We start from the raw sequence: 23531 nt of genomic DNA, 5'->3' as shown, positions 1-23531 counted from the left end.
AGCTGGGACTACAAGCGCCGCCACCACGCCCGGCTAATTTTGTTTCTGTATTTTTAGTAGAGATGGGGTTTCGCCATGTTAGCCAGGATGGTCTCAAACTCCTGACCTCGTGATCCACCCACCCTGGCCTCCCAAAGTGCTGGGATTACAGGTGTGAGCCACCGTGCCTGGCCTTGGCCCTGTTTCTTAATGGGCTCTGCCCTGAGTCCATTGGTCCAGTTAGAAAACAGACTAAACTGAAAGCTACCTATCTAAATGAAATTGGCCTCCCCATAAAATCCTGTGGTAAGTTACCTTGGCATCCCTTTTTAATTTTCCTCTGACTACCACACTTCAGCTCCTCCTTAGCGAGGCTTAAATTCTCTGTGTGTGCTTTGGGAAATAAATTTGCTACCCCGTTTTCTCTAAAACTCCATGAGGCTTGGGCCCTGTGGGACAGATAAATCTCAGCCTGTTCCATTCACAGAGACACAGGTTAAAACCAACTGTTCTTTGATACTAGTGATTTTCACCTGACTCATGGCTCACATTTTAAAACTAAAGCTGTAAGATCTTTCTTTGTCTGTCTGTGTTTTTGTATATGCATGTGTACATGTCTGTCTGTATATTGTTCATGGTACCAAACTGGCTTATAAATAAATGAGTACTTGTAAATTAAGCAGATAAGCCCCAGTGCTTTTCAGGTTCATGTGATTTTAGTAATCTTTGAGAGTTTTTAAATTGCTGGTGAAACAGAAACATCTTCAGGATTTAATTTAGACATTGTGCCTGGGACTGCTGGTCAGGCAGGTTTATGCCGTCTCTGCTAGAGGCTGGGGGTGAGGACACCTCCCAACAAGACAGGTGTGAAGGAGGATGCCCCTCCCTCACGGCCCACAGGGTTGGGTTTGGGAACTGGAACTGTGTCTCTAGGCCAGAGCCTGGGACTCAGGGGCTGCAGTCTGAGCTGGGCTCCTTCCCACTGGCATCTTTGGGAGGGGACGTGGAAGTGCGTTGCTGGGACTCTGAAGGCTTCCCAGAAACACTAGTGAAATCTGAGTAAAAATGCTTGGAAATGATTTATGAAAAGAGTACCTATGTGTATAAATGTGTACCTTTGTGTATAAACTCACATTTACAGATAAGAGCCTGCCCTTGGGGAGGCTTACATTCTGGCGAGAACTGATTGTTCTCAGCTCCTTTGTTCTGAGCTCTCTTTGGCCTAAGGATCAAGAGCAGTAAGAAACTGAATACAAATAACATCTTCACTGGAGACAAACCTAAAAATGTGTGGTCCTCAGTGCCTCATCCCTTCACCCTCCCATTCGCAGGTGTTCAGTTGCTAGAATTATTAAAAGATTCTAAAAATTCAGAGCTTAGTCTTTCCTAATGTTTATGATCCTCTTTAAAGTGAGATAGAAGACAGTGGATTGGCACTTTTTATAATGTTTAAAAAATTTTTTTTTTGGTAGAGGTGGGGTCTCACTGTGTTGCCAAAGCTGGCCTCAAACTTCTGACCTCAAGTGATCCTCCTGCCCTGGCCTTTCAAAGTGCTGTGAGTAGAAGTGTGAGCCACCACGCTCATACTTTACAATGTATTCTACTTTCTGGTTATACTTTAATGAAACTTTGAGTGCACTTTGACATATATACAGACACATATACACACATGTATGTATATGCATATGTGTCTAAATTCACGTTTACAGATAACCGAATTTGACTGTTCTCAATGCTAGGATAGCACTAGCTTGTGTGTGTCTGTCTTTGGAAGGATGCATAGGAAACTGGCGGAGTCCCTGATTGCCTCTGAACAAGAGAACTAAATCGGCTGAGACATTGTCACTTTGTAACTTTTTCAACCTTTGACTTTTGCATCAATTTTAAAACTAAGATCATTTTTTACAATTCCAAAGTTGGAGAATACTTGCACCTTCTCTCTCTAGGGGCTCCTGGTTAGATAAGAATAGGTTTCTCTTCCGGGAGGCGGAGCTTGCAGTGAGCCGAGATCGCGCCACTGCACATCAGCCTGGGAGACAGAGCGAGACTCCGTCTCAAAAAAAAAAATAGGTTCCTCGTGTTGTCCCAAACATCATTTCCCTCCGTCTGTTTCGTTCCCCCTTTTGCCATGTTTCTTGGATCGTCTTCTCTCATCTTCACGTCTTGGCCTGCTGCCCTCACTATGCCGTTGCCCCTGCTCGTCCTCTAAAGCCAGTACCCTCCTTCCTTCTGCCCCTGTCGCTGACTGTAACCACGCCAAATCTCCCATTACTCTCCTATAACTCTTACTACACACCTCTCTAGCAAGCCTTTTTCTAACTTCCCCCCACTTTCAAAAGTATTAATGTTCATTGTAAAAATATGAAGGTGGAAAACAAATCATCCAAAATCAATATGGTTCCTCTGTCCTGTTTCATCTCCAGCTAACCCCTGCTCACCCTGAAAGGTTCAGCTCACTAGTTCTTTCCCCTCCTGAGATTTTATGCTTCCTCTGTATCCTACGGTCCTGCATCTGTCTTCATAGCACCTTGCTCGCTAGAGGATCAGCTTTCAGGAGACCGGAGAGGTCTGCTCTGCTATGCTCATTGCTGTTTACCCCACATCCCACACAGATGCTGTAGGAGCTCAAGCAGTTCTCACATTGACGAATCGGTGGATGATGCTTACACAGCGTTTTCTGAATTTCCTCAGCATTCTTCAGCTTCTGCTCTCCTATCCTTCCTCGTTCGGCCGGGCGCGGTGGCTCACGCCTGTAATCCCCAGCACTTTGGGAGGCCGAGGCGGGTAGATCACCCAAGGTCAGGAGTTCAAGACCAGACTGGTCAAAATGGCGAGACCCTGTCTCTACTAAAAATGCAAAAATTAGTTGGGCGTGGTGGCAGCCGCCTGTAGTCCCAGCTACTCGGGAGGCTGAGGCAGGAGAATCGCTTGAACCAGGGAGGCGGAGGTTGCAGTGAGCCGAGATCGTGCCACTGCACTCCAGCCTGGGCAACAAGAGTGAAACTGTCTCAAAAAAAAAAAAAAAGTTCGTTCCAGGAGGGTAGGGACTACTTCCTGTCCTTGCAAGACTTTATGAAGCCACCTACAGTCTGTAAAGGACTACCGAAGAGGAGGCATGGTGTTACTAACACTGTGACACCAGGAAGCTCTGGGTCTGCTTTCTCTCCAGTCTGGAGTTCAGGAGTTAGACTCAAGGGTTCTTAGACTGCCCTTTAGAGCAGAAGGATACTTAGGATCCCTTGCCAGGGTTGCCTAATTGAAATGTCATTTTGGAGCTTGACTAGATATTTTTAAGTTTTCAGACCTGAGACTTTGAAACATGTCAAGAGCCTACCCTCAGGGAGGCTTAAATTCTGGCAAGAACTGATTTTTTTCCAGCTCCTTTGTTCCGAGTAAGCTTTAATACATTTTTGCTGTATGAATATCTACTACAGGCAAGGCGCTGATAGGGCATGCACTGGTCTAAGACAAAGCTCTTATTTTTAGGTTGCTCTGTCCAATACACTGAATTGAATACAGGTTGCCACTGGCTACGTGTAAATGAGCATGGCCAGTCTGAATGGAGATACGCGGAAGCTATAAAAGACACACCAGCTTTTAAAGACTTAGTGCTAAACATGAATGTAAGCGATCTCAATCATTTTTATGTTAATCACATGTTGAAGTGGTATTCTGGATATATTAAGAGGTATTATTAATGTTACCTATTTCTGACTTTTCAAATATGGCTATTAGAGAATTTGAAGTGACATGCATGCCTCATATATTTTTATTTAACAGTGCTGCTTTATGGAGTTTATAATTTAGTGCAGTAGTACTTCATCTCATGAGTTTACACACTCCTGAGCACCCGGCCTCTCATGTACTGTCCCTGTCCACAAGAATCAGTACCACCTGGAGGCTCATTAGAAGGGGCAGAATTACCGGCTCCCCCACACCAGACCCTTTACCAGGTCCTCAGGTGATCTGTGTGCTCACGAACGTTTGCGAGGCCCTGACTTACTTAAATTACAGTAACGGGCCTCCACTTGTATCCCTCCCATTTTGCTGCTCTCGTCCTACTGGATTAAGGATTCTTAACGTGAGGGTCAACAGAATTCTGGGCCTTAGGAATCCACAGAATTTTGCGCAGCATTATCTGTGCATGTATGTAAATGTGCACTTTTCAGGAAAGGGTCCATTTCTTTTTTTTTTTTCCCCCCTCCACGTGTCAGTAAAGCAGTGTTCTCAAGGGATGTTCTCATCAGCAACACTTAGGAACTTGGGAGCAATGCACACGCTGGAGGTGGAGCCTAGTGGTGCTTTAATAAGCCCTCCAGCAATCCTGATGTCACAAGTTTGAGAACTACTGAATTAAAGACTGAAGGCAAAGAACAGGGCGAGGCCACTTGTTACATCAGTCTAGTCTGGGTGACCAGGACTATGAGACTGGAGAAGTGGAGTGAGGCAGGGGAAGGTGATGGGTTTGATTCTAGATGTATTGAACTTGATGACTTTAATTTCAAATGTTTGTCAAGTAATTTTCTATCTGTATATTCAGCCTAGCGTAAGAGTTAAGAAAATGGGTTTTACAATCAAACCGAACCAAGCTTGAGACCTAGCTCTGCCGCTCACCTACTAGGTAAGTCTGAGCAAGTTATTAAATCTTTTTAAACTTACCTGTTTACACCTATCTTGTCTTGAGTAGCCCGACCAAAGCTATTGCTTTGCTACAATTGCACATTTTTCCTTCTTGTTTATGAAAAGACCACTTTCACACAAGTATCCTATTTCTAGTTTTATTTTCTTTTATATTGGAAAGTGGCAAACTGCTTTTTATTCTCTCAGTCACTTGCTTCACTACTTCAATTTCGTCTGCCCCCAATTACAGAAGCAACCTTGTCACTTCATTCACTCCATACGCCCTCCTAGAGGCCTTCTTTCATTTTGCGGTCATCAATGACTAAAATTTTTAGTGATACTCATGTATTATAGATGCGGGTTTCGTATTTGTCAACTGACATTTTTTTAATTGAAAAGACTATTTTAGAACACAATTCTAATAATTAAGGTCTAGAATCAGAGTTGGCATTTCATAAAGTGACAAGTGATACCTTTTTTTTTTTTTGAGACGGAGTCTCGCTGTGTCGCCAGGCTGGAGTGCAATGGGGCGATCTCGGCTCACTGCAACCTCTGCCTCCCGGGTTCAAGCGATTCTCCCACCTCAGCCTCCCGAGTAGCTGGGATTACAGACACCTGCCATCATGCCTGGCTAATTTTTTTTTTGTATTTTTGTAGAGAGAGGGTTTCACCATGTTGGCCAGGCTGGTCTCAAACTCCTGACCTCAGGTGATCTGCCCACCTTGGCCTCCCAAAGTGCTGGGATTACAGGCATGAGCCACTGTGCCTGGCCGACACCTTATTTTTAAGTGAGGACCAGTAAACCTGTTGCTTAGGAAAATGTATCTAGAAGAAGAAAGACAAAATGAGGATGAATAGACTACTACTACTACTGTTGGAAACTTTACAATCCTACAGTAACTGGGACTTTAATATTCAGACCTAAACCATCTGATCTCAGTTGTGATGCATCTACAGGGCATGAATGATGAAAACCAGAGAGTACCGACTAAGGCTGGGTTAATGTTGGCACTAAGAACTGGGGCTGGTTAACTACCTGCAACCACCATACCAACAAGGAGATGAAAACAGCAAAGGGTAAGCCTCAGCTGGCTTCCAATTAAGAATCTGCTCCATTCTGAGTTGTCTGTTTTTCAGGCTGATTTGCAATAATTGATATGCAGCTGATACAATCATCATCCTCTCCTTTTTATATCATGTATGGTCTTTTTGAGATCTGGTGAAAGTAAATTCAATTTATATGTTTAGGTGAATGAATGATGTTTAACACACTGATTTTATATAAAGTTAAATAGTCACCAAAGAGTGAGCCACAGTATATGACCAACATTTAGCAACAGTAGTATTTGGTTGGATACAGGGGCTAGACTAAATAAATTTCTAAAGCTAGTTTTTTTTTTAAATACATTTATTAACCAATGTTAACACATTAAATGAATCTATATATTGCTAGTCAGAGCAGCTTACAAAATGCCAGAATGCATCATAGAACTGGACAGCCACAATGAATAATTACAATGTGCATAGTGGCTAAGCTCAACACCTCGATATAGCTTTATGATTTGCAGAAAATTTTTAATAATGATTCCTAAAACAATCAATTGTAATTTTACCTAAAACTTTTACAAAACCAGGCCACAATCTCTTTTTTTAATTTTGTTTTTTTTTTTTTTTTTTTTTTTAAACACACAGTTTTCACGCTGTAGTAACTTGGAAATGTGCAACCGTGTCAACAGAGACAAAAAAGCCAAAGTAACACGAATCTCACTTTCATGCAGCTATCAGTTAAATATTACATACTCTGGAATGATTTTACACCAAAAATATTTCCACAATTACTTGCTCTCATAGGGGTGGATCGAAGTCTTAAAACTTGAAAAACAATCAAAGAAGGTTAAGTGTTCTCGGTTCTGACACGTCCATCAGCGCCACACACTGTGGCAACTCCAATTACACAGCAACAAGGAGGGAGCGATGATGCCAAGTCACTGCGTAATTTAGGAACATTGTATGAAATGGGGCTACTGGGTACTTTTTACAAAATATTGTGCACCATTTGGCAGTAGTTTGTCAATTAACTTGTGTCACCACCATCTGCAACAGCATCAAGATTAGATGGATATTTCACAGAAGACTTAGTTACATTTTTATCTTTAGAGTGACCCTGACAAACCTGGAGAAAACTTTTTAAAAGGCTTTTCTCCTGATTCTTTCACTTCCATTGTGAGTAATTGCTTTAATAAATATCAAAGGTCTAAATAAATATTTACAAATTATTTCTCTAACCTCAAAAAATAACTAAATGATAAATGGGAATTTGACTTGTTCTAAGATCAGTCTTTAAAAAAAAACACATAAACTGTGAGATATTTTAAAAGAAATTTAAGTTTTCCTGGCTGTATTTTATATATCTATGTATAAAAAATCATTATTCAACTATCGATCCATTCCTATTGGTAATGCTTCTTAATCCAGACATTCCGCAAAATACAGACTTTTTACAAATCACGGCATCTTTAATACAAGAAAATTAACATGCATTATTCTTCATTCTGTGTACAGTGATGGAGTTCATTAGTAGGCAATGACCCATTACTACAAACATAACGGCTTCTGTGAAACTTAAGTGCTTTCTCTTCTTTTAGTATTAACTTACAATACATGAGGTGACACCAGATAATAGGCAGTGAGATGATATGTGGGAAGGGAAGGGGAAGCATTAAATAAATTTGTATGCCTCATCTGTAATTTCACATGTGGATAAAGGTAGTTTTTGGCTCTTTGTTTTTGTTGTTTATTTTGTTACAAGCACTCATGTTAGGACAAAGATGAAATGTGCAAACTTTAAAATTTAAATATTCATTTTCTCTAAGATCCAGCTCAGTAAAAGATTACCCCAGTTCCCTGCAATTTTAAACTACAAGATCAAAGCTAATAATTTGTTATAAAAGTTATATATTGAAAAGAAATAATGAAAAACACAATTGGGAAATATTTAAGAAAAAATATGCAGGACTAGCCCTGCTGTGTCAACCCTGTTCCCTAAATTCAATCATATACCCACTGGTGTGACCAACAGATAATGCCTTTGAACAGTAAATTAAGCTGAACAAAACCAGCTCAACAAGGTTAAGAAAAAAATGTCACATCAAGGTAGTATGTTTTATTTCTGAAACAGTTCTGTAGTTCTTACATTCAGATCTATTCTAAATGTTTCTTTGTTAAACTCACTTGTATTCACCTGTTTAAAGATCTGTTGTTTAAAGGTTAAAATCTCTGTAAAACCTAAAAATGTTTTAAAATTTGCTGAAAATGCAACAAATTCTCAATTAAAATTTATTTAAAATAATACCCTCCACTGATGTTACTTTTACCCCCTGAAAAACTTCGGAGGAGCATTAACAAAAGATTTAAACTACTGTGCAAAATTTCTTCACGAAAAGTGTTTAAAGGCTGGTGCAAAATGGGAAGCAAATTCTAAACAATTTTGGCTTCTTGGAAACAAAAACCGCTGTGTCTGGAAAGAGTGATCGTTGGGGCGACTCCGGAAGGGCCGGCTTCATCTTTTCCGGCGGCAGGTGCGCTTGTGCTCCGCGTGCCAGTGCTCCTGCTGGCACTTGATAGAGCAGTAGGACGTGTTCCAGCAGCAGTGGTACATGGCCTCCTCCTCACAGTTGTAGCACTGCGGGGAAGAAATCGGGGCAGTCTTTAGACTGGGGTGTGGATGTCTAAGAGACTGGTTAAAACGGCAGACTCCTGAGGTGGTGCTTTTAACAGATCTTTCTGGCTCGACCCTTTGTGGAATCTGAATACGTTTTATGCACAGCAGATGGAAAGGGAGCGCTGCGATGACTGTAGCTCGTGCCCGGCTGTCAGCAAACTCAAGCTGCTGTCAGGTGGTACCTGACACCACTGTTTTTTCCATCTCTATGGGGGTCATTCCCGTTTCTTTTCTTAAAATGCCCTTGACTTCACATCCCTTTCCAGCTACGCTGCAGTCTTTACTCATCCCATGCCACTAATACGCTGTTAGCAAGGTCACTTACAACCTCAAATCTAGTGGCCAAGTCTCAGTGTTCATCTTATTTGGCAATGTCTGGAGATACTTTTGACTGTCACAACTTTGGGGCAGAAGGTACTACTGGCGGACAGAGGCCTGGGATGCTGTTAAACATCCCACAATGTACACCTCCCCCGAAGAATGTTCTAGTGCAAGGGTCCATAGTACCGTGGTTGAACTCTGGTCATGGAAGAACAGTGAAAAAAGTAAAGCTAAAGTTCCAAGCTAGCTTGGTGAACTAATGGTAGTATCATGAACAGACATCCACAGTGAGGCAAGGAAGATGAGAGACTGTTTTGAATGTAAACACTTCACAACAGATCAGTATAAATATGAAAGTTCTGTAGATAGACACATGCAGATTTGATGGCTGGTGAGAGCCCTGGAGGGAGAATAGCCTACATTTGATACTAAAAATTCTAATTTTCTTCCTGATTGTGTATCGTATGCATTATTATCTATTATTTCAGCAATTGCACCTTCAGTAAAATCCCCATTAGAAAGGTGCAGAGTGAATTTTGGAAACAGCTTGAGTGAGGCATGTCGGGATTCACATCTGGGGTCTGTGCCACCCACTGGTCACACGGCTTCAGATCGAGCTATTTAACTTCTTAGTTTCCTCATCTTTAAGACTTGACAGAGCACCACCATCCCTTCCCCCAAGTACCTACTCTTTCTTTGTGTATTCATCCGTTTTCAATTTCCCCCTTTCTATGGGTATATTTAATAGATGCATCTTTCTATGTTTCTCGTGACATCCATTATTCGGCATCTGGCATGCCTACATGCTTTCTGTCCTGTAATACTATTCTATTTCTTACAACAATGAAAGATGTAATTGGGAAGAAAGAATTCTTTTGTTCTTTGAGACAGAGTCTCGCTCTGTTGCCCAGGCTGGAGTGCAGTGGCACAATCTCAGCTCATTTCAATGTCTACCTCCTGGGTTCAAGAGATTCTCCTGCCTGAGCCTCCCAAGTAGCTGGAGTTTCAGGCACACGCCACCATGCCCGGCTAATTTTTGTATTTTTTGCAGAGATGGAGTTTCATGGTCTCAAGTGATCTGCCTGCCTCGGCCTCCCCAAGTGCTGGGATTACAGACGTGAGCATGGAGCCTGGCCAAGAAGAAAGAATTCTAACCCTTTTACTAGTCTACTAGACCCAATGTGATGAGCATACAAAGCTCAGCTCTGCCAACTGGGTTTTTAATAGGTCTTAAATTCCTCATCTTAGAGTACAAAAATACCCACTTCAGCTATTTCACAAATGGTAAAGTGCTATAAAAGACAGTTTTATAATTATGGCCTCTTCTTCCCATTTTCTTGATTCTTTATTAGTAAACTTAAGAGATTTCTACTCATAAAAATTTTTTAAGAGACAAGATCTTGTTCCATCGCCTAGGCTGGAGTGCAGTGGTGCGATCACAGCTCTCTGCAACCTTGAACTCCTGGGCTCAAGCACTCCTTCTGCCTTGGCCTCCCAAAGCACTGGGACTACAGGCATGAGCGTCTTTGGGTGTTGTGCTTCTGTTATCTTGAGCATACCTTAATTCCTATCTAATGATATTGTGAGAGTTGATCACACAAATTCAGTCATTCTTGTCATACCCAACTAAAACTGAGTTGAGGAGCTGGGGGGAAAAGCACTTGGAACACAAAATGTTGGCTGCAACTCTCAGACTAGTTTTGCCGACTGCCATCCGTCACCAATCAGAGCTTGTCAGCTCCTCAAAACTTTACTAGCACCAATGAAATTTCTTAAAGAATATGGAAATTTTCTTCTTCGGAGAGCACACTTTCACTTGTACTGAAGGCTGTGCCACCCAATGTGCAGGCTGTTTTTTTAACAGAAAATAAAGCTCTCTTTTTCCCTCCACAGATTGCCTGGTCTTTTGTTAACAATATTTATTTTGTTATTCACCACCTCTTCCTACCAAGTTATCTTCATGTATTCTTCTAAATTATATGCTAAGTTTCTCTTTTCCTTCTTGCCAAATCTTTGTCACAGATTTAAAAATATTTCTTTCATGAAGAGTTTATGTGTATTTATATAATATAGGCTGGATAAAATGAAGAATTAAAGTTTATCACAGAACTTTATATAGTCAACTGAAACCAAGTTATGAGCTTTCGGGAGCAAAACTTTTCCCTAATTCACTGAGCACTGTGGCGACTGTAAGATGAGCACTTGGATGCTGTGTACTCAAAAGCTCTGGTGGGGAGGATGAGACTCGCGAGCCGGACATGACGACAAATGACACTAGCTGGTCAGGTATAAGGGAGGGTAGTTAGAGACCAGTGAAATGTCACTACTATAAAGTAAAAATAATTGATTTCTTTAACAAAATCTAATGCATAAATGTTAAGTGCAGGGAAATCTGAAACTCTTTATTGTGATAATTACATTTATAATTTCACCATTTGGATGTTACCCATCTGAAATCACCAGGTAAAAGTTAGGGCCAGCCAATTTGCCCAAATAAAATATTTGCATAGATGGAGAAATTATATAAGTTAATTGTAATAAATATGTAATAAGGTATTATAATCTCAATTTAACAAAATAATCCTGAGCAGTACACAGTAATACGGGATCTGGGGTTGAGAGATCATAGGACTGTTAATAAAATTTTAAAAACTAAAGCTGACCACTTCACATTTGATCTTATTTCAGAAACATCTTCTGCACGTGCCACAGCTACCTTCTGAATAAACTGGCATCATACCTGTGGTACGTTTTCAGAAATAACAGTCTAAAAAAGACTGGTATTTACCCACTGCTTCTTCTTGGTCTGAGAAATCAGTTGCTTGTGCTGTGTTGCCAGCTTCTTGATTTCTTCTACGAACTCCTCCTTACACTTTTCCTTTACTTGCTTACATTTTCTGTCCATCTCACCCTGCATGTTGGCCACAGCTTTATTTACAGCTTGTCTCTTTTCTTCTTCCATCTCAGAACGCAGCTGGAATGAAAAGACAACCCACAGTAAGTCAGCGCACGACTTACACAGACCGCCTACAACGGAACAGAAACTTAACACATCGTTTCTACTTGCATGAGGTACCGTTTTCCCCTTCATTACATGTGTAAAAAATTTAGGTGAGAAAAGTATCATTATTACTTGAAATGCTATAAAAGATACTGGTGTCATTCTATTGCTACATTTAAAAGCTGCTACTGGGTTGATGCATGAGTAAAAGGAGCCTAACCATGACAGGAGTGCCGGCTGCAGCAGGGCACCCAGTGTGGCGACAAGCATTACCTTCTCCAGAGCTTCTCGGACAACACGCTCTGTCTCCCGCTTGTGGTCCGACTTCATCCGGTCTTTGAAGTCATTGAAGATCTTCGTGTATTTGTCATGGCACATGCTCTGACACACGCCATCACTGGTGGTCTGGGTGCTCCGATGCAGCATTCTTGGTGAAGAGGCACTTAACTTCTTGGTCTGAGTTGACACGGAGACTTTTTCGATTGGCTGAGGCATCGTGGGTATTTCCTGGCTAGAACTTACTGCTTCTGTTTCAGGCTCTGGTTCCTAAAAGGTAAGACAAGAGTTTAGATGCAAAACAAAGCAATATAATTCACTAGTTCAAGAACTACTCTATTAGGCTAAAAATACAGTGATATACGTAAACAGCCATATAATAAACTTCTGTTAAAAAATATGGTTAGGATGGTAGATTTAATGTATATTTTGCCACAATTTAAAAATAAACAAATCTCCCCCAATCAGTGAATGAAAAGAACATGCAATTAACAACAGCTACAATTAACAACAGCTACAATTACAAACGTAAGCTTCATTTATAATTTTACTTAATACTGTAAGTTTTGTTTTTAAAATAAACATAAAAATTTATAGAATATAAAAAGTATTGTCAACTTATAATCACTTCATTGGACTAGATTCATTAACAAATTTCCTAAAAGCCTAAACCACTTCTCACTGAATATATGTTTGAAATGTGTCCAGATTTACACAGTTTTAAAACATGCAGAGCTTATATCACTTAAAACGGCTGAGCTCAACCACAGTCTCCTTCAAGTTTTCAAATGTTGGCACAACCGATATACTGGATAAATGTGTTGTTTTTAATAATACTTAGGAAAAATATCAGATCTCCCAGGAAATGTATTAATAGCAACGTGCCCTTCCCACTTAGCCAAGCTTTGGTCAGTGGCTGCTGAATTAAGATGGAGACTTGGAGCATGTATGCTATTCCAGGGTAACAGATAATGACAGGGAAGTCAGAAGACTGGTTTCAGCTTGATGGATATTATTCGATTGACAGCAACTGAATTTCCAAGTATCCACCAAGAGTGATTGTCTTTGAAATACTTTGAAAATACAAAATACTCTGAAAATATTTCCTGTTTCATTTGCCACCTGGATACTGCGAGGTGGGCAACTTACTTCCTTTTTGGGCTCCACACTTTGATTACGTCGTCCTTTCTTTGCTCTTGGTTCTTGAGTGACCTTTAGCTGTGGGCATTATAAAAGTAATATATTATTCCAGACACTAGGAAATACTTCTCTGCTGAAAACACTCATAGTGGACCCACAGGTGAGAAGTGAATACATTTCTACCTTTTGCATCCTTCCATCCACTCAGTTACCACTGACTTATTACTATTCTGGCTTGAAAGAGCTAGCGCACCTTCAGGGAGGAGCAGTTGTACTTAACTCTCTTGGTACTGGCAGGGTCAAGGTCATTGTTACATCTATGTATTCATTTGAATTGGTTTTGGTTTACTTTTGCAGAGCACTTTACAAATGTAAAAAAGGGAAGGAAAATGTCAAAATCTGTTCATTACAGTGAGGAGTGTACACTAAGATTTCTGCATTTAAAAGTAATAATGAATAGGCACTTCCTTCCTGAGACACACTCACCTGCTCATTACTGGTGGAGGAGATACTGGATTCTGCCTCTTCCTCACCTCGGTCCTCATTCTTAGATTTCCAGAATCTCCCTTCTCGTAGGAAACGCTGATGCAGCTCCAGCTCATCACAGGCCTTTTTCCAACCCATACTGCGCTTCACGTGCAGCCGATGAATGTTGACTGTGATATCTTGAATGTTTTCAGAAGGAATCCAGGCCCTAGGAAAAACACGTAAAGGGATAGTTTGAAACACCCCAAATGGCAGGAAAGGTGGTCGAGGGCTTCAGTGGACCCTGCCTGCCATAAGGTGTGACTATGGCAGTTCTCAGCTGTTAGCTTGGTGCAAAAGTAATTGTCGTTTCTGCCAATTGCAAAAACCGCAATCACTTAGGCTTCGTCATGGCTTGAATAAACAGTTACCAAGTGGAAAATAAATGAGATTTGTTTTGTTTTTCACAGTCAACAAAAGTTCTCAGAATTCGATTCACAAATGCCTCCCAATTGTTCACAATTTAATCAGCTTAGCTTGTCACAGTTCACATCTGTATTCTTCCTAAGTCCTTTTAAAGTTATTTGTTGTTCTGAATACTGTAAACTAATATAACCTATCTAGCTATTTGCAGTTAGCACTAAAGAATCACTTGAAAATGCCCAGAAATTTTCACAAGATACATACATGTATTCATATAAAATGGGAACATCTAAAAATATTATCCAGTAAGTCGTATTTGCATCATGCCTCTACTCATTAGAGAAACCAGATTAACAAGCAGAGCCATTTATTATTTAGCCACAATGTAGTTAGCTGTGAACATAAGTGCAATACATATCTAAAACTAGCGAATGAAAACTATATTTGGTTCTGTTGGAAAGAATGCTAAAAATTCAAGAACATTTTTCCTGGGCATTGGTCTCTTTCTGGATTTAAATTCGTACCCATCCCAAATGTTGTATTCAACAGATGTTTACTGTGTACCAGGGGAGGGCACTACAAAGAATGGAAAAGTGAATGGGGTCTACGTGGTCCTGAGTTTCATTCCCTCATTTGACAGCAGCAAGAGACGCTGCCCACAGGGGTTAAGGTAAACTAGTAGTGGTTGGAATCTCTCGGGTCTTCTGATTATTAGGATGGCACTTCCTACACTGCCTCTGCCTTTGATGGACTTACAATTTTGTCAGAAAGAACTAAGGCATAATTATAATGCAATGCAGCAGGTAAAGGTACTCGAGGGTGCTATGGAGAGGAAGAGTTTACATTTGGTTGTGAGTGGTCAGAACGTTTTATTCGGCCTTGGTCTTGGAAGATAAGAAAGATTTAGACAGCAGACAATGTGAGTGGAGAGATTCCAGGCAGAGGGAACATCATAAATGAGGTAGGAAACTATATGGATGCATGAGTAACAGACATTTTCTACAGCAGAGTACACGTTGCGATATGGTACTAGAAACACACACAGTTATGCTTTTCAGTTTTCTGTTAAAGATTTTTTTTCCTGCTACAAGCATATATATCACAGTTTTCATCCCTGGCCTGTAATTATAGAGCTCCAGAAATACTGGGCCTGTGACTGTTTTGAAGGAATCTCTTAGAGAATCACACATGTGGCTCAGCCATAAATAACGATTTCTACTTCCTTGTACAAGCCAAACTTTATAATCTAGAAGCACATTTTAAATATATAGTAATCTGCATCACTAGATGCTAACAACAGCTATAATTGTTAGATGTGAAGTTCTATAACATTATTTATAAATATATTGGTGAATATTATATCAATTATATCTCATCTGGCATAAGTGCTCTGTTAAAAACCATATCAAAGTAAACGGAACTTTGAAAAACTAAACTCTAATGCAGAGTGCAAATGAAATTATGCTTGTGGAAGAGTTTCTTGCCATTAGATTTTGAATATATTTACTCTTCCAGTCAACAGATGTTTATTGATTTCCTATTACGTAGTAGGAATTCAATAAAAGGGGTTTGTTGACTTTTTCAAAGTAGTTTGCTTTTCAGAAAGAATTCTGTTATAAGCAGTGCTGACTACCTGGATTGAACTTGTATCTACAGGGGTATTTTCCTTATTTATCTTAAATAAAATGGATTCACATCTGTTCTTTAAAAAGCCTCCACACAGTTCGTGATGTACTTCTATTCTCTTTTAATCAACTCCAGTACTGTAGGTAATCAGATTTCAGTTTAAAAAATTATCACAGGGTATGCTCTCTGATCTACAAAAAAAAAAAAAAAAAGCAAACAAACACCCTGTAATTTAAGGTAAGCCTAATAAAAAGAGGAAGAGTCTAATTTGGCTCTATGTCTGTCAATGCTCGGACTATACGTGCAGAATAAAATGGTTCTGCGATCTGATGTCAGTGAGCCCAAAGTGCTCCAGCTCTGTTTTGTCTGTGCCTGGTAGGTTAGGGTAACTCTTTATGTGAGATTGTGTCCTTGCTTCACCGTCTTCTGCCCTAATCCTGACACATCAGTCAGTTTCTGTGGGCCTGAGCAAAAGAAGGGCCTCCTGTTTTGGGCCCTCCACCAGTGGCTTGCAGCAAAAAGATTCAGCCTCCTTAAGACAGGTCTCACCGGCTACTTTCTTTGGCAGGCAAAATCTTGCAAGTCCTACAGAAACCGCACTGCAGCAGCTCTCACGTGTAAACACAATCGTACTCGACCCTTTTCCTGGAAATTTACAACGTGCTCATCGTCTACGAAGGAGCGGCACATTCTGCTGGCGCGTATGGGAGGAAACGAACGGTACAAAACCATTCATTCTTTTTCCTCCCACTTACATGTAACAATATGATGGACTAGCAAAGAATAACTATCAGCCAGAACTTGCAACCAGAGGCTCCTCAGCAACTAGAACTTTTGAGCATATGTTGCTGAAATAATTAAAAATTCATGATTATAATTTTATCAAATTTTTTAAACATTCTAATATGGTAGACTATAAAGTATATCCTAACCAATCCGTCACTTCGAATTGTTCACATTGTATCCAGGAAAAAGGAAAATGATTTTACATAGTTTGTCAACCTCTCTTATTTTCTAAAATAAAGTCCTTAAGAGTCCCATCGGTCTAGAATTATTTAGGTAAAATCTTCTAGGACCTAAGAAGCTTGAGGGAAAAAAAATACCTCTAAAAATGCAATCTGATGTTTTAATTCTCCCTTCAGGTGACAGACTAGGACTGCTGCAGATTAGCCTAAATATTCTTTAAAAATATTTTCTGCATAGTGTACTGAATGACATCTAACCAGTTAACTCATTATTAATATCACTCACGGTTGAAGACACTATAAAGCTACTTGCAAGTTGATGAAAAAGAAAAATATATAGATAAAAAGTTCTAATTATCAGATTATTCTTTCCTATTAGTATGGCTATAAAATAACTGAATTCTTGTTTTTTCTAAGTTAACTGTGTTTTACTTAATGTGAAAAACATTGAAGCAAACTGTCCCCCATTATTCCTTGAGTATTTGTTGTATTATAAAACCTGACCTTTACTGAGTATTCACTGTGTGCTAGGTACTATGCTTAGTCTCTCTAAACATTTCTTTAAACCTTACAAAAACTCTTACAAGAGGCCCTTATTTTGCTCAGGCTCACAGAAACTGACTAATGTGTCAAGATTAGGGTAGAAGACGGTGAAGCAAGGACACAATCTCACATAAAGAATTACCCTAACCTACCAAAAATACATTACCTCCTTGCCTGTTCTGATAAGAAACTGAAACCATCTGGGTATAAGGTATTAAGCGTATGTTAAAAATTACCACTTAATAATAATGTAATTAAAACATTCATTTTGTATTATTTTATTGGATCATCATTTAATGTTTCTTGACATGAGAGTGTCAGGTAAGTGTGTATCTACTTATGAAAGAACAGAACTACCTTTTGGGAAATTTATAGTATTTATAGGTTTCTTGTAACTACACTTCTGTTTAAATTAAATAAAGACCAAGTAAAACTTTACCACAGGCAGGAGTAAGGCCCCTCATTGTGCAGCTTCTCTACGCACTAGTAGCCTCCTGGTACGACAGGAGACGCCCCATGGGCTGTTCATTTAAATCCTTGCAAAGTATCACTTTTAGATCGCGTAGCTGACTACTGTCACTTTTTCACCTTATCTCAGTATCTGTGTTAAATGAACCAAATAAATTGCATGTTAATTCTTTATTCCTATTGTGGCTTATTTTTATGCACACTTCAGGTATGTACACACATTCTGAGATCACAAGATTGATGATTTTAGTCTATGTCTTTAACTGAGCCTTGAAGATGGCTAGAGCAACTGTGATGTCATTACCGTCTTATGGAATGGACACATTCTGAGGCCCTTCTGCCCATTGTACTATAAATTCAGTCTTAGCACTAATGTGCTTCTGAAGTTCAACAGTGTCAGTTATTAAAAATGTCCTGTTTACTAAACAGTATCTGAAAAATACCTGGAAACAATTTATCTTGGAACATATTCTTGGCTGCATAATGTGCCTTTTTTTTTTTCAATTTAAAATAAACTTCATGCATCTCTGATGGAGAAATCATCAGACTTTCTTAAGGACTTAATAAGCACGGTGGTGACACTGAACATGGGGTCGCGAATTACCTCTGGTGGTGGTGGCCAAAGAAGCGAACGTCGACTTGATTGTCCTCTTTCTGCATGACTTTGGCTGGCCAAAACCCAAAACCTTTCATTTTAGCCCAAACCAGCTCATGATTAGGTATCTGGAAATGAAATGTTTTACCTTGTTATATTACTTTTAAAGTATTAAATGCAAGTGTACCATTAATATTAAACTAGCCACGTATAATCCATTATTTCTAAAACATTTATTTCATAACTCTTAAACACAAGATTTTTTTTTCTGGGATTGACTGATTTTTCTATTTGCATCAGAGTTCCTCGTAAGAGGCTGGGACTGGAGCATGGCTGCCCCTGAAGCCAAGGCCATCCACATGCATGATGGTGGCAGACAAGAGCACCCGCTTTGCCAAGTGCAGCCGGGGGGCCAGCAGCATCAGCACCCCGGGAATTTGTTAGAAATGGGGACATTTCAGGCTGGCACAGCACTGTCTCACAGGGCTGGCTTCTCTCAGGCAGCCAAGGCTGCTGGCCAAGAATGCTCAGAATTCCCTTTGTCAGTGCCCGGCTTGAAGCCATATCATTTTGGGGAAATTTTACAGCTACAGACAAATGCAAAGCCTTAGGTCTCTCGTGAAAAATTGAAAAGAGAAACAAAAATTCACTTTATTAAAGGATCCAGACGCTGGGCGTGGTGGCTCATGCCTGTAATCCCAGCACTCTGGGAGGCTGAGGCAGGAGGACTGCTTGAACTCAGGAGTTTGAGACCAGCCTGGGCAACATGGTGAAACCCCGTATCTACAAAAAATACAAAAATTAGCCAGATGTGGTGGCACATGCCTATGGTCCCAGCTACTCTGGAGGCTGAGGTGGGAGAATCACTTGAGCCTGGGGGAGGTCGAGGCTATGGTGAGCCGAGATCACACTACTGTACTCAAGCCTGAGTGACAGAGTGAGACCCTGTCTCAAAAAGAAAAAGGACCCAAGATTTATTTTTATCCAATATCTCATTTTAAAATCAGAAATGGGTAACAAGCCCTGTTTTTTTTTTTTTTCATTTCAGTTGTTTATACTCATTAAACCCATATATACTATGATATTTTAGAAATTTAGGAAGAAAATTATAATCTTTAACCAAACCGGAAGTAAACTTCGTTAGAGCTGTATGTTACACACTTAAGAGGTAAAAAACAAAAATCACAAAATTTCACATACACAAGGATAACAGAACCAGTTGTCAGGACGAGCATTTGACAAGTAAAAGCAATTCTTGCAAAGCTGCAGTTCATCCAGCTGAAAAAGAAAAGAAACTACTTTAGCCTACATAAAACATACATACACATTAAACTATGTAAAATGTATCCATGTCAATTAACATTCACATACATAAATAGTGTTGAATTTTGTTCCTTAATCTTTTAAGCTTAAATTTTAAAGTTTTCAATAAATGGCACTAAAGACCCTGTCACTGTCCTCTTAGAACCATGTCGCTGGTCTCAGGCCCCAGTTGGAACAGAAGCCGAGGCTGGTCTGACTGGGCCCTGCCCAGACCTCACTGGTTAGCACTTCAGACTGAATATTCCTCAGGAAGGTAACAACATCTGCTACCAATCACAGCAGTCCTGTGCCTCATTCTCTATTTTAGTTCCTCGTTTTCTTTCATAACATTCTTTTACAACTTGTAAACAGACATATTTTATCTGTTTCTTTTTCCTTTTTCCCAGTCTCCCTCTTCAGAATGTGGCTCTATGAGCAGGAGGCCTGCACTGTGATCACCTTTTTCTTCCTCACATACTGCCTGGCACACAGGACGCACCCAGTAAATGCTTATTGCTGTGATCACTCCTTCTCACATACCGCCTGGCACATAGGAGGCACCCACTAAATGCTTATTGAACAAATAAAAACAAAAGTCAAATTTGAAATGAATTCAAGAAACAAAACTTTTTGTATAAACTGAGGAACTTTTGCAAAGATGATATGGCTGAGTGTTTTAAGTAAGACCACCAAAAGATATACTTCCTTAAATGCACTTCATTTTTGTTTGGTTGGGTTTGCTTTTTGCCTATGTAGTTTAGAAGGGATGTAAATTTGGATCCTTCATTACAAGAGGGTAATGTTTACTGCACATCTGCCCAGCAAGACACATTCGCATGCAGCACGTAGCTAACGCAACAGTCCTGAAGGTGGCTGAGAGTTCCCTTGTAGAAGTTAATTAGTAACTAAATCTGACTCCCAGTTTCATGAGAATTATTTTTCTATTTGCATTATTTCCCGTCTACATCAAACGTGAAAATAAGACTTTTTTTTTTTTTGGAGACAGAATCTCATTTTGTCACCAGGCTGGAGTGCAGTGGCACTATCTTGGCTCACTGCAACCTCCATCTCCCAGGTTCAAGCAATTCTCCTGCCTCAGCCTCCCGAGTAGCTGGGACTACAAGCGTGCGCCACCACACCCAGCTGATTTTTGTATTATTAGTAGAGACGGAGTTTCACCATGTTGGCCAGGATGGTCTCGATCTCTTGACCTTGTGATCTGCCCAAGTTGCCCTCCCAAAGTGCTGGGATTACAGGGCTTGAGCCACCACACCCAGCAATAAAAAACATTTAAAGGAAATGGTACAATTAAAATGTAGATAAGAGTGCAATCCTGAAATAAATTAATTTCAATTATAGAAAGAGTACAATTATTGGGCAGTGAACAGTACCTCATGACACGTGTCTTTATACAGCATCCTCGCAATGTCAGCTTGTTCGCTGTCTGCTGTAATTAAAAACATATTACCTATAAGCAAGAGTCTGCAAATACAAGATTCGAAGTTAGTATCCTTTTCCTTCAGTCTGCAAAAGGAGACATCCACCATTTCAAACCAAAATGTCCATTTAAAATAACAATAGCAAAATGAAATTACACAGGCGGCTTTTGCTTTCCATCCAACACAACCACTAATTCTCTAGGTATAGAGCATGACCTTACCTTTGGATGATGTGATACTTCTGGGGAAATGATCAGAATTAATCATAGTGCTTATAAAAAACCTCTCAGCTAAAACAAATACATATAAAACTGTAAAGAACAATTGTGTTTTCATCATTTAGTATACTATGATTTTATCTTTGGCCAGTCCATTCTATAATCTGTATCAGCAGATATTCCTAACCTTAGACTGTAACATTATCACTTACTGTAGATCATGAAGGTATTAATTCTTTGAATGTAATGTTTTATGAAAGATAGTGTTCAACATGGAATGTAAATGGTGTGTTTAAAAATGCATACAAAAAAACACAAAAATATTCAACCTCCATAGAAAATCACGGTATTGTGGAGAAGCAGTTGAGCATCAGCTTTGAACTCTTCATAGCTTCGGTATTTCCCTTCATTCACTTTCTGCAGGGGGCAAAAACAGAATGACGAAGAGAGTTACCCATGAAAACACTTGTCTGGACTAAGTTCATAGGACAAGCAGACTTTTCTAGGATGACATCAGGATGACTACTGCCATCCCACAGTATTGACAGAGAATGTGTGTAAAAGAAACCAACAACTCCACCTGCGGCTGGTTTTAATAATGCAGGATGAGGAAGCATGACAGGTCAGATATCTGCAGCCACACAGATACTACGTTAATTTATCAGAGTGAACGTTAATGGCTTGAACATCTCATTTGACAACAATGTAGAAAGCTGCTGCTAAGCTTTGTAACACATGAATGCCTGGGCCAGTGTGGGTGATGAGACCCTAAGCACACACCTGTCATTCTTTACAACACAGGAAGATCAAGATTGAAAAACAGAACTGTTAGCCTCTGTGACAGTTTACCGTAACTACTAAGACATATTTGTAATTCTGAATTGGGGCTAGGAATTGGTTTATAAATAAATATCTCAGGTGTCCCTCTCTGTGCCAAATCTTAGAGGATTTCAACAGGAAGGAACCTGCATGAGTAAAGGCAGTGGGGGAGGAAGGGACGTCTGGGTTCTCACATATTCTGTAGAGATCTTACAGTTTAGGAGAAGGGGCTATGGCTGGGGGTAGGAGGTAAAATTAAAACTACTTGGTTTGTTCCAGGATTTACCAGTTACTTTAAGGGAAAAACCTTCATTTACCCTTATCTTATATTGAAATAATACAGCTATAGTCCTTCTCAGGGACTAAGGAAACTTGTAAGATGATTTTAAATTATTACTGTGGTCTCCCTATAGGCTATAATGACCAAGCGTAAGATTTTAAATTTCCAACATGACACATGAGGCGCAAAATTAGTAATTCAGTAACCCTGACTGCAAATATGTCTATGTGTTCTACTGGATTTTGTTGCAATTTGTTACTGGACGTGAACAAACTAAAGCAATCCTCAGCTACAGTCAGTAAAATTAAGACCTTTAAGAATAATTAACTTTTCTAACCATATTTTGTTGTTGTTGTTGTTCATTTTATTGTTTCCCAAGACTGCAGATCAGTTATATGCTTTACTTTTTTTTCTGAGGGGAACTCTCAGGTCCCACTGCTAAACCTGGAAAACATTCTTCACATCTGAAATACTAAACTGCCCAGGCTGTAAGGCATTTCCTTACATCAACAAGGACCAAGAAGCTATAAGCTGCTCATCTTTAGAACCAGGCCTTTTAAAGATGACACCTAATTTGTATTACAGTAAGCACATGAAATTTACAAATTAATAATGCTTCATTTGGTAGTTATGCTTGTCTTTTGTTTTAGGAAGTGGAAAAAAGTATACTTTCAAGGAAAGAAGAAGAACCAAAATCTGCTTAACTGCTACATTATTCTTTAACTTGTTAGTTAACAAAATTTATTTGAAGTGGAAATAAAAGAAACCGACTTTACCTCTTGAATGGTGGGAACGTCCACAGCTGAGTGCACCAGCCTCCTGTACATCGGGTGTTTACTGTCCTTCCCCTTTTTATTAAGATCTATAGCCTAAGAGGGTGTTAGTACATCAATTTAAATGTGGTTAAAGGAAGGCAGGTAAGACATCAATTCCTAAAGCTCAAAATACTTTCTTTTTATTTTTTATTTTTGCAGAGACAGGGTCTCGCCATCTTACCCAGGCTGATCTTGAGCTCCTGGGCTCAAGCAATCCTCCTGCCTCGGCCTCCCAAAGTGCTGGGATTACAGGCGGGAGCCATGGCGCCCGGCCAGGATTTTCTACCTTTAAAGCAAAATCTCAGAGGAAGTACTTTAAAACTTAACAGAAAAAATGTACATATACTACTATATAGTTTAATATGACATTCCTTAAAGTTGTGATAGAATAGTTATTTGGAAAAACCTTTCATTTTAAAGAGTCATCATCAATGAAAATGTTCATTCTGATGAATGACATTCAAAAATGTAAACGTTTCTAATCTCATGTAGCTTATGTCAAAATGTCCATGTCA

The 23531-nt window shown here is 39.7% G+C and overlaps 1 protein-coding gene across 26 annotated transcripts in view; it reads right to left on the bottom strand.

The window, feature by feature from the left end:
* Positions 1-6235: 6235 nt before the first annotated feature.
* The window catches only part of ZMYND11 (zinc finger MYND-type containing 11), a 118901-nt gene continuing 101605 nt past the window's right edge, over positions 6236-23531 (bottom strand). For 21 of the 26 annotated variants that reach the window (XM_050805162.1, XM_050805170.1, XM_050805180.1 and 18 more), the window contains 10 exons: positions 22978-23070; positions 21432-21519; positions 20837-20892; positions 19344-19421; positions 18153-18271; positions 13545-13752; positions 13068-13136; positions 11916-12188; positions 11430-11615; positions 6236-8281 (listed from right to left, as the gene is read on the bottom strand). In XM_050805162.1, coding sequence (XP_050661119.1) covers positions 8159-8281; positions 11430-11615; positions 11916-12188; positions 13068-13136; positions 13545-13752; positions 18153-18271; positions 19344-19421; positions 20837-20892; positions 21432-21519; positions 22978-23070 — 1293 coding nt within the window. In that variant the 3' untranslated portion in view covers positions 6236-8158. The remainder of the gene's footprint in view (positions 8282-11429; positions 11616-11915; positions 12189-13067; positions 13137-13544; positions 13753-18152; positions 18272-19343; positions 19422-20836; positions 20893-21431; positions 21520-22977; positions 23071-23531) is intronic. The other 5 variants (XM_050805174.1, XM_050805185.1, XM_050805167.1 and 2 more) reach the window with 1 other exon arrangement.

This window comes from Macaca thibetana, chromosome 9 (genome assembly GCF_024542745.1).
Source record: "Macaca thibetana thibetana isolate TM-01 chromosome 9, ASM2454274v1, whole genome shotgun sequence".
Lineage (NCBI taxonomy): Eukaryota > Metazoa > Chordata > Mammalia > Primates > Cercopithecidae > Macaca > Macaca thibetana.
This window is presented reverse-complemented; position numbering and strand designations above follow the sequence as displayed.